Below are 12378 nucleotides of genomic sequence, written 5' to 3' on the forward strand. Positions count from 1 at the left end.
TGTTCTTGACCCTTGACAATGACAGTGTTTCTTTACTAACATTATTATAGTAAAGTGTTATTTCAACTGTATGTATCTTTGTATGTATTGGTGAAGAGAAGGGAACAAGAAATGCTTGTATATGTAAATACCACATCTGTTACCTATCGTTTTTATTTTTTTAAGATGTCCAAAAAAAAAGTTGTTATGCCATTGGAGTTAATGCCTTTTGGACCCAAACTCTTGTATTAACAAACAACTCCCGGGTAAAATTAACGCTTAAATTCCATTATTGAAAAGAGTGTTTGTCTTTCTCTATGTAAATGTTTTCAATTGTTCTTGACCCTTGGGAATTGTTTCTTTACTAACATTATTATACCATAATGTTATTTCAACTGTATGTATCTTTGTATGTATTGGAGGAGAGGAGAGGAGAGGAGAGGAGAGAAAAAGAATATAAAAAGTATTGCATAATGATCGCCTGTATGTCTACAAACAATTATAATAATAGATATAGTATAATTTATATAATAGCAGAAATGCACAGAAATTTACATCACTTCTAATGGATTCAGTGATTGTCAAAGCGTATAAATTATACACGGTATCCCCTCAAACTTACCCGACAAATTTTGTTAAAATGTGTTTTAAACAGCCATTCAATGCTTGTATAAATTATGTCACATCTTTAATAGCTATGGTTTTTATATTTTTAAGATAGCCAAAAAATTGTTATAACTATTCTAGTGGTCCAATGTTATTAGATTGGCTATAGGTTACTGCTACTCTTAGAAATATCTTCAAATGCATTCCACACAAGGCAGCCATGGGAGTTAATGCCTTATGGAACCAAACTCTTCATTATATATTTTAGTTACCCAAATTCTGCGCCGCAACCCCAACCAAAAAAAAAAAAAGGAAAGTTGAAGTTCCCCACCAGGCAGGAGCGTAGCAACAGCCTCAGGGGCCCATGGACAAAGAGCAGTACAGGGCCCTTTTAACATCACTAACTCACTTTATTTTCGCTTTTGATCGAGGCCCCTGAACCCTCGGGGCCCCTGGACTTCGTCCACCCTGTCCTCCCACTTGCTACACCCCTGCCACCAGGGCCTAATTAATGTATTAACAAACTATCGGGTTAAAATTAACACTTAAATTCCATTATTGAAAACAGTGTTTGTCTTTCTCTATGTAAATGTTTTTAATTGTTCTTGACCCTTGACAATTGTTTCTTTACTAACATTATTATAGTAAAGTGTTATGTCAACTGTATGTATCTTTGTATGTATTGGAGAAGGGAACAAGAAAATATGCTTGTATATGTAAATACCACATCTGTTACCTATCGTTTTTATTTTTTTTAAGATGTCCAAAAAAAATTGTTATAACTACTCTAGTGGTCAAATGTTATGAGACTGGCAAGGTTACTGCTACACTTAGGAATATCTTAAAATGAATTTTACACCAAGCAGCCATTGGAGTTAATGCCTTTTGGACCCAAACTCTTCATACATATTTTAGCCCCCCCCCAAAAAAAAAGGAAACTTGAAGTTCCCCACCCCGGGCCTAATGTATTAACAAACAACTCTCCCGGGTAAAATTAACGCTTAAATTCCATTATTGAAAACAGTGTTTGTCTTTCTCTATGTAAATGTTTTTAATTGTTCTTGACCCTTGACAATTGTTTCTTTACTAACATTATTATAAAGTGTTATTTCAACTGTATGTATCTTTGTATGTATTGGTGAAGAGAAGGGAACAAGAAATGCTTGTATATGTAAATACCACATCTGTTACCTATCGTTTTTATTTTTTTAAGATGTCCAAAAAAAAAGTTGTTATGCCATTGGAGTTAATGCCTTTTGGACCCAAACTCTTCATACATATTTTGGTCCCCCCCCCCCCAAAAAAGGAAACTTGAAGTTCCCCACCCCGGGACTATTGTATTAACAAACAACTCCCGGGTAAAATTAACGCTTAAATTCCATTATTGAAAAGAGTGTTTGTCTTTCTCTATGTAAATGTTTTCAATTGTTCTTGACCCTTGGGAATTGTTTCTTTACTAACATTATTATACCATGTTATTTCAACTGTATGTATCTTTGTATGTATTGGAGGAGAGGAGAGGAGAGGAGAGGAGAGAGAAAGAATATAAAAAGTATTGCGTAATCGCCTGTATGTCTACAAACAATTATAATAATAGATATAGTATAATATATATAATAGCAGAAATGCACAGAAATTCACATCACTTCTAATGAATTCAGTGATTGTCAAAGCGTATAAATTATACACGGTATCCCCTCAAACTTACCCGACAAATTTTGTTAAAATGTGTTTTATACAGCCATTCAATGCTTGTATAAATTATGTCACATCTTTAATAGCTATGGTTTTTATATTTTTAAGATAGCCAAAAAATTGTTATAACTATTCTAGTGGTCAAATGTTATGAGACTGGCAAGGTTACTGCTACACTTAGGAATATCTTAAAATGAATTCTACACAAAGTAGCCATTGGAGCCAAATATAAATGCATCCAACTGACACAACCGCAAATGCATTGACATGGAACAGCTTACTGGAACACATTCACAGCCCAACAATTGGCACCCAGCACAAGAAATCTGTGAGAATGATTACAAGATCCTTGCACACATGATAATTCCCAAAGTAAGTGGAATAATGTGGAACAAGACCTGTTTCATGAAAAAGTGCATGAAAAGTAGAAAGCAGCACCGTTTTATCATCTGTGCAAGGATCTTGTGTCCATTCTCACAGATTTGTTGTGCTGGATGTCAAATGTTGAGCTGTGAAAGTGGTCCAGGAAGCTGTCCCATGTCAGTGCATTTTGTTGTTATGTCAGTTGGACAACCGCTTGGTTACTGACATATGTTTTGAGTAGAGTATTGAAGTAATCCTGTGTGTAATGTTGGTTAAAGGTAGGTTTCAGGAAGGAAAGAGGAACAAGAAATCAGATCGGTAAACTGTGAATCCTAATGAAGGAAAACATATGGTCATGTTTTTTGAGGTGGGACCCAATTGCGTCACATCTTGCAATTTGCCAAAAATCAACTCCTTTTTTGTATTTCTGATTATATTTCAAAAAGTTTTCACCCAAACTATGTAAAATTATACATTTTTAGAAAGCATATATTGTCAGGATTGCAAATCTGTAAAGTTTGAGTGGATATACAGGGTGTGCCAAAAAATATACAGGGTGATTCCACTGAAAATACATAAAAATTACATTTCTTTACCACTCCAATATTTCTACATGGTATATTAAATTTGAAAATAAACTTGATATTTGGAATGAACACAATTAGTGTTTTCATTAAATATAAAGTTTGCACTATATTTGTTAAGCCCATTGTGTAATACAGGGTGTGAAAAAAGTTGAATTTTAAATTGTTTAATTTAATGAAAAAATTCACTAAGTGCCATTAATTTGGGAAATATATTCAAAATAGTTTAAAGAATTGCTATAATATCACATAAATATCCAATTCCCATATAGGGTGTTCCAAAAATCAATATACAGTGAATAATTTGTAACAATGGTACATGTACAATAGGCATATACATGCACAATTAGCCTACATCAATAAACTATTTAACAATAGCCAGAGATCAATATGTCATCAGATTAAATCCTTGACTGTAATAATCTCCTTTGAGAAGATTTATTTTATAGATATTTTAAAGATAAAACAATTTAAAAGATCTATTTATGACAGATGAAATGCATGCAAAATTTAAAGCCCATTATATTGCATGACACACATTCCACTGCATTAATTAAAAGCTTGTTAAATCCTTTTAAATTACTAAATTTATTAAGATTAATTAGCTAATTATAGTTATAGAAAGTTAAATATTAAAATTAACATCATGCAAATGCATTTTACTCCTACTGAGGCAACAAAGTGCATAAATTTTAAAATGAACACCAACTTCCCATTGCAATTACACAGAGCTCCTCCGCTTCCGGCTCCTCCGCTTCCGGCTCCACCCCTGACTAATTAACTTAATTAAGCTGTTGAAATTAATTAATTGATTTGTTCAACTGTATTTGTTATTATTTCATTTAATTAATAATTTATCTTCAAAATAAGACCAAAACCATTTCTTCATGATGGATTTTAGCAAAAATATAAGAATAAGAAGAGAAAATATTTTGGAAAATGTGACAGCTCCACCTTTTTTGGGTGCCCACCTCAAAAAACATGACCATATGGGAGTTCCAGCAACCTCTGCTTTATAGACTACTTCAAGAATGCTCTGCACATGTGGTGCACTCTTAGCAAAAAGTTTCTAAAAAGCCTTAAAGAACCTTTTTCGTCCTCTATATGGCACCCTCTCGAAAAAAGGTTCTTTAAACTGAAAAAAAACACCCTTTTAGGTTCTTTAAACCCTTTGTATAACCATATTTGGCTTTTATAGAACCATATTTGGCCTTTATAGAACCATACTTGGCCTTTATAGAACCATATTTGGCCTTTATAGAACCATACTTGGCCTTTATAGAACCATATTTGGCCTTTATAGAACCATATTTGGCCTTTATAGAACCATATTTGGCCTTTATAGAACCATATTTGGCCTTTATAGAACCATATTTGGCTTTTATAGAACCATATTTGGCCTTTATAGAACCATATTTGGCTTTTATAGAACCATATTTGGCTTTTATAGAACCATATTTGGCCTTTATAGAACCATATTTGGCTTTTATAGAACCATATTTGGCCTTTATAGAACCATATTTGGCCTTTATAGAACCATATTTGGCTTTTATAGAACCATATTTGGCCTTTATAGAACCATATTTGGCCTTTATAGAACCATATTTGGCTTTTATAGAACCATATTTGGCCTTTATAGAACCATATTTGGCTTTTATAGAACCATATTTGGCCTTTATAGAACCATATTTGGCTTTTATAGAACCATATTTGGCTTTTATAGAACCATATTTGGCCTTTATAGAACCATATTTGGCTTTTATAGAACCATATTTGGCCTTTATAGACCCATATTTGGCCTTTATAGAACCATATTTGGCTTTTATAGAACCATATTTGGCTTTTATAGAACCATATTTGGCCTTTATAGAACCATATTTGGCCTTTATAGAACCATATTTGGCTTTTATAGAACCATATTTGGCCTTTATAGAACCATATTTGGCTTTTATAGAACCATATTTGGCTTTTATAGAACCATATTTGGCCTTTATAGAACCATATTTGGCCTTTATAGAAACATATTTGGCCTTTATAGAACCATATTTGGCCTTTATAGGAACCGTTAAGGGTTCCATATAGAGGACAGATTTTAGAACTATTTTTGCTAAAAGTGTGAACTTGATAAAAACTTTGTGCCAAGGTCAGAAAGCTACAGTAAGAACTGAGTGTGGAGACTCAAACTGGTTTACAATTGGCTTAGGAGTATACAGATTATATAATGAGACTTGCACTTGATGGATACTACGGAATGGTATCAATCGGAGGTAGACGAATAGGCCGTGTACAATTAATATTTTGGTTCTCGTCCCCTCCCTCCTCAATTTCTGGGATTTGTCAGATTTTTTTTTTTTTTAGATTATTCAATTTTTTTAGACTTTGGAATGATTTATGAAATCTTCATACATATAAATAAGTTTATTAGAGAACAAGCATCACTTCCAAGTCTTTTGTGGTACTCTAGGGTGTTTATTCCTCAGAATCTCACATTTGAAAAAAAAAAAAAAAGGGCCTCATCGTTTCCTCGAGCACTGTTGGAGAAGACCGAAAACTACTGACAATGCTAATTTTACATTGAAAAAAAAAACAAAAAAAAAAAACACCTCCCTCCCTCATCAATTCATGAAAATCCTCTGGACGAGAACCAAAACATTAATTTTATACGGCCTAACCTTGGGTACGCTGATGACACCACCCTCATTGCAAGTACAGCAACTGAACTTCAAGACCTAAGGGACTGCTCATTATTAATGCGGGAGGGGGGCCGGGAGAATGTTGAGCTTTATGGGTGAAAAATACCTAACCCCCCCTATTGCGATGAATCAATTTCACGTAACCCCCTATTGAATCAAACAAAATCACATAACCCCCCTTCAAGCAAACTTAAATATTAATTAATTCAGTCACAGAGATTGGGATTTTGACATTGGGGTGATGGGTGGGAAACAATTTCTTGAAGTCATAGGGAATCCAGCTCTTTTTGGCGACAAAATAAGTGTATTGTACAAATGCGTGCGAAGCGCGAGGAAATTTTTGCCATTTTGAAACTGAATTGATGAAATATGACGCAAAAGTGCAATTTTGTGACTAAAATTGCCAAATATAAGGTTAATTTGGTCACGTCAGAAACCCACATAGGCCTACAGGTGATTGTGTGGCCAATCCCCCTGGCAAAATAGGGAGAATTTAACCCCCCCCCCATCTCCAGGGATCTACCCCTATGCCAATAGATCTACTTTTGATGAGAAAATTTATAGGTGTGTGCTTGGAGGTGGGGTGGTCATGTGGTGAGGAGTGAGAGGTGTGTGTAGCATGTGGCAGTAGCGTAGATTTCTTTTTTGACATTGGGGGGATGGGGTAGGAAAAAGAAAATATTTCTTGAAATTGGTATAGTGAATCCAGCACATTTTGGCCGTTGACTATGTTTATAACTACAAATGCGCGCGATTTTTTGGCCCGATTGAAGCTAAAATGGTGACATATTGTGCAAAATGGGAAAATTTTTGTGCGAATAAGTCAAGTTAGACAATTATGTATGGTATGATTGATATTGTTACTATCTGCAAGACCTTCCAGGATTCTTGGTATTTAAAAAATAGTGAATGACTATTAAATTTCACATGACCCCAACTATCAGGAAAAATAAAATCACATAACCCCCCCTGTTTGTCAAAGTGAAAATCACATACCCCCCCTACATTTTTCCCGCCCCCCCATCCCACATTAATAATGAGCGGTCCCTAATAAAGAGGAGGTCAAAGGAAGCTAGTGCGGATTATGACTGTTCCGTAATGTCAATAAAAATTCCTTTAAAAAAGGAATACGGCGCCCAATGGGAGCTTTGATGTGATGTGCTGAACCGTTTGGGTACAATTTTCTTCTATAAAACAATAATGTAACATTAGCATAGTACGCAAAGAAAGATTAGGAAATGTAAAGCGTATCTATTACGGTGAGAGAGGTGTAAAATCGTACTGCATGGGATGTAAGAGGATTGGTTTTAAATAAAAAGGAATCAAGACCAGGCTACCGTTTCGGTTACTATTGTTAGGAAATCATGTTGGGGGGAGTTGTTGGAGCAGAATTATTTTATTTTCAATATAGGTTCTAGGTTTGCATATTTTGTCAACATTATGGCTATGTTAGAAAAATAATTATCAAGCACAAATCACATTAAATTAAAAATATAAACAGCCGGGTCTCAACACGCGATATTCAAAGTTCTCGCGCCAAAGTTGTCTAGTACAATGACGTCATGGTTACTTGTGCTCAATTGTTGTCATTTTTCATTGTATTACTGGAACGTCATTGCACTGGACACTTTCGGCGCCCGGGAATTTTGAATCGCGTGTTGAGAGACGACTGTATTAATTCGTTTTTATGGCTAATATGAGCCAAACCATGTGATTCGTGCTTGATAATTAATTTTCCATCATGTAAGGCATAATGTTGTGATTGCCGGAGATACCCTTTAATCTAAATATAAGCAATTTTACAAAGCTACAATTTTGTAGCTTTAAAATGTAGCTTCATTACCATACCTGATTAACATGGAAAAGGGCAATTTGACCACCTGATTGGAATGATACTTTTTCTTCTTTGTTTTTGTAACATTCTTTGGCAAATACCTTTATTGTATGTTTTACTTCACATTACATCATATGAAATGTATTTAAATAATACTATTTTTATGCATCATATAAGAAAAAACAGAGCATGACGTATCATATCATACAATATCAAAACAAATTATGTAGCATAATACTTATTTTATCTTATTATCTCAATTATTCAATATTAATTTTAACATCATCAGAATTTTCTTTAAAGTACAATGTATTTCGATATTTTAACTAATCCACAATACATTCCCAAAACAAAAATACTTTGTGGAATGTTAGCACATGATGGCGGCACTGGGAATGTTTTTCCGATAAGGGACAAAAGAAGGGCTGGCTGAGTTAGAAATCGAATCATTTGCCTAAAATCGTTGCATATTTGCTTTAAATAGTGCGATTTCTGTGAATTTAATGTTCGCAATCGGGGAGGGGGGCAACCAGACTTCGTGTATTTGTTAATAGATTTGAGCGTCGTGCTAGGTTCGAATCCGGCTAAGTGCATTTTTTCCTTCAATGTTTATTTGCACGCTGGCTGCTCTAGAAGATTGAAAACAAACTCGAGGTTAGTATAGTTAAATACTTCTTTCTGAGATTCCTACATTCTCGGGGATATGTACTTTGCAATGTAATCATAATAAAACAATCTTTCCATTTCCGTATATCACGGTTGTTTGATGGCATGTAAAACTCTCGTCATTTTAAAGAAAAGTTGAACAATGATGGCGCTATTTATCTTAAATCTCTTTTGCATCTTTAAAACTAAATATATGGCAACAAAATTTTCAAAAAAACTTTTATCTTGAAATGTAAGGGATAACTCATTATTTGGCAAATTTAAACTACAAATATATGTAAATAGTGCCCTCAATTTGCACACAAATGCCTATAAGATTACTACAAAAAAAGGAAACATGAATTATTTGATACAGAAACGAAAATCTATGTTTAAAATAGCCTAAAATATAATTAGTGTAATAGTTGTTGGTACTGTTTAGGTCTAGAATTGAACATGTTCTGTTAGAAGAAATAATAAATGATCGCATCAAATAACCGTAATTGTCGCTGGGTAGACAAACCCTCATATGTAATTTGATATATGATATAAAAATGCAAAACCTCATAATGTGCATTTTCGGCAACTGTAACAAAACGACCCGTGTGGCGATATTGTCGTTCTGCAAGGTATCCTTAAATACTAAAATAGATCCAATGTACTTCGAGACACGTCAGCATACATGATCATTTTCTCTAAACTTGATTTGACCAAACACTTATACATGTTATATAAGTGGTTTGTGTCACTGTTACCGAAAATGCACATCTTTTAAGGTTTTGCATTTAGAGGTCAAATTGCATGAGGTTTTTCCTGTCCAGCGACAATGTGGTGCTGTCCAAATGATCAACACATTGTAGGTAATACTTCAACAGTGACAAGTTCGCTTCAAACAATACCGGTATGCAAACAAATAAAATATGTTACTTTTCAGCTACCAGCAGTGGCGTAGCTAGTACTTTTTCAAGGGGACAAGGCAACTTCAAAGGGGAAAATTTGACGAAAATAATCAACAATGACCTAAAAAGAAACGGTCATTGCGTCTCTTCAAAAGTACTTTTTCTGGAACACTCTGACCCTGTTGTCCCACTCTTCAGCTACGAAGATACGCCCTGCGTCACTAACAGCAAGACCGCCAAACCCTGGTCCTCCTATCTGTGGGATAAGCACTTTTTTACTACTACTCACGTCACGGGTCACGTGCTCATTTTGATCTTCTTCAATTTCAACGATACTACCTGTACAATCAACTATATTTTTACGAGCTGCAATGACTTTGATGACGTCATTTACCATCCCATATTTGGCCGCTCTAAATTGCCAGCCATCGCCTGGTGATGTTCTGTTGTCGTTTCGCAAAATTTCTTTGCCGTCAGTGACACCGAACTTGAAAACCCCTTCAGCCCCTGTAATTAATAGTTCGGTTTGTGGATACTGAGAGTGAAACAAGAGATCTAAATCTATTGGAACAAAATTCAATGGAACAACTAGTGCGGAATCACTCAGAACTTGTCTCATCTCCCCACGATGCACCACTTCCAAATTGCGTAAAATCAACTTTCCCGTCTGCCCATTTGAATTACGTACTCCAATGACTACTAAGTTGTAATTTACCGCAATGCATGTTGGGTCTATGTCATGTTCTTCGATAGCAAATGAGGATTGATAGCTGAAAGACGTAGTCGAGTAGAAGTGCACGAATCTGTCACGTGCACACACAATGGCTAATGTTTTCGCGTCAGTATTTTGGCCGATGCAAGCTACACCAACTGGATGAGAATTCCACACACGCGAATATGGAGAGGCCGCTGGCGAAAGACTATGAATCTTCTCCAGGCAATAGCCTGTTGATCCTTGGTATACTTGTCGCACGATATCAACTGTGAAGTCGGGAGCTCCATGACATATGGCAATGACGTCATCATGTGTACCACTTGACGCCCTTCCTGTTCTATGTGTACCGTCAACTTCAGTGTCCATGTCAACACCGCGGATGAAACAAAGGCCATGTGGCCAAGCTTCAGTGGTATAAGAAGTTAGGTAAGTCCATGATTTTGCTTCTTCTGCAATGGAAAGCAATTAGAAAAGATAAACTTAGATTTTTGTTGAAGTGTTTTGCATTGCTTCTTTTATAGAACAGAAATTACATATAGGGCTAGCTTGTGTTCCAACTGAATAATCTCGGGGATCATCTGTCCCTAAGATGATCTATTTAAAGGTATATCCATGATGGAACTGCATTATCGAAAACTTTCATTGTTACATATTGTAATGGCCGGACCAAAAATGACCGAATGGTATGTTCATTGCGAAATAAAACAGCTTTCATGTACTTTTTGAAATGTAAAAATTGACCGTTTTGTTCTTGAAATATCAAAATTTTACGAACATACCTTATTTTGGACCTTAATTCTGTCTTATAACATCGCGGATTAAAATCAAGATATTTTATTTTGAGAATTCTTTGTCATGTCATCTCGCCAGAAGCATCACGAATTATTAATTCAAGAGGGAGAGCTTGGTGCAATGGTTAAGGTACTTGCCTTTAGTCCACGAGGTCCCGTTTTCAATTCCCGGCGGTGGCGATTTGCTGGGATATTGACTTGGGGGAAAAAAGTCTGAAATTAATTGGCAACCTCTGTAGATTAAATTCTGACTTCCACTCTTCTCATGATTCATTTAGAATTGGGTAAATTAATCGTGAAAGTACTCCGTCCTTCGGAGGGAACGTTAAGCCGTCGGTCCCGTGTGCAGAAGAGCCACACCTGTACATGTATCTCGCAGCCAGTTTCGAAAAGAGTAGGGTATTAACCCTGTTAACCCCGGTTTTCAAATGGACCCCAATGGAAATAAGCTTCAATAGAGGCTTTCTTGGGTTATCCAGGGTTGTCAAAATCCGAACAAATCAATTCAAAATAAAAAAAATCCTATATTTTGTCTACGTTCTTTAACACACAAAATAAAGACCAGACAGGTCAACTAAATAGCACTCTTTAACGTGAGTCTACTTTTCGGCGTAGTGGTAAAATCCTAGCATTTCCCGCCTATTACGAGCTGAACAAACTATAGATTGCAGTGGAAGGCCCTTTTGCCTTTGGTTGCTACATGTATTGTGCTCGGCAAATCGCATAAAGCACTTCACGTCTTGGGGACAGTTTGCAGTAAACTGTTATTCGGCATTTTGCAAAATCACAGCGATATGCTTCAAGCCACTTACCTTGTTTAGTTTCATCTGCTTTTAGACAGTATGTCTCGTGAGAAACAGTGGACACCACCTTAAAGTCATAAACATACAAGAATATTTTTACAAAAAACAATTCTCCTCCTCCTATATGTTACATCCTACAATGATGTAACTTGCATAAATGTATCTCCTATATCCAGTGCCTATCGGGTGGACACATAATTGGGGTCAAATGTCATTAAGGGGGCATTTCCGGTATATAACCAATACCTTCAAAATGAGGCTGCCACAAATTACATAGCACAATGAAGTCACTTGCAACGTGATATGCATCGGTTGTACCCAGTGTCTATAGGGTGTACACAGAATTGGGTTCATTTGGGGTCATTTTCGGTCAGATGCTTTTAAATCTGCGAGACCTCAATAGCTGTCGTATTCTTAATCTTATGATGTATTCGCATCTACTGAGTGGCCTTGTTACGGGTATAGTTGCACACAACAGTAACGCGGCCACGCAGTGTATGGGTAATACACAGGTATAAATTTCCTCTAAGATATAATTTAGGATATTGTTACGAGAATTTGGTCCCTGGACTAATGTTACCGCTGTGAATTTTACATTTCGTGAAGAGACTAAAGAATGGCCTCTTTTACAAATCAAATATTACCTCTGGTTCTAATATAACACGTGGAGCGTCTGCAAGAAAGAAAAAAAAGATCCATGTGATTATCAGGCCTATAGATAGATAATTGTGATTATTATAAATAGATAATCGATAAATGTAACAACTAGAA

At 35.6% G+C, this 12378-nt stretch overlaps 1 protein-coding gene across 2 annotated transcripts in view; it reads right to left on the reverse strand.

Annotated features, from left to right (window-relative positions):
• Nucleotides 1-7752: 7752 nt before the first annotated feature.
• The window catches only part of LOC140140915 (uncharacterized), an 86509-nt gene continuing 81883 nt past the window's right edge, over nucleotides 7753-12378 (reverse strand). For both annotated transcript variants that reach the window (XM_072162670.1, XM_072162669.1), the window contains 3 exons: nucleotides 12252-12280; nucleotides 11617-11674; nucleotides 7753-10462 (listed from right to left, as the gene is read on the reverse strand). In XM_072162670.1, coding sequence (XP_072018771.1) covers nucleotides 9447-10462; nucleotides 11617-11674; nucleotides 12252-12280 — 1103 coding nt within the window. In that variant the 3' untranslated portion in view covers nucleotides 7753-9446. The remainder of the gene's footprint in view (nucleotides 10463-11616; nucleotides 11675-12251; nucleotides 12281-12378) is intronic.

Source organism: Amphiura filiformis, chromosome 19 (genome assembly GCF_039555335.1).
Source record: "Amphiura filiformis chromosome 19, Afil_fr2py, whole genome shotgun sequence".
Lineage (NCBI taxonomy): Eukaryota > Metazoa > Echinodermata > Ophiuroidea > Amphilepidida > Amphiuridae > Amphiura > Amphiura filiformis.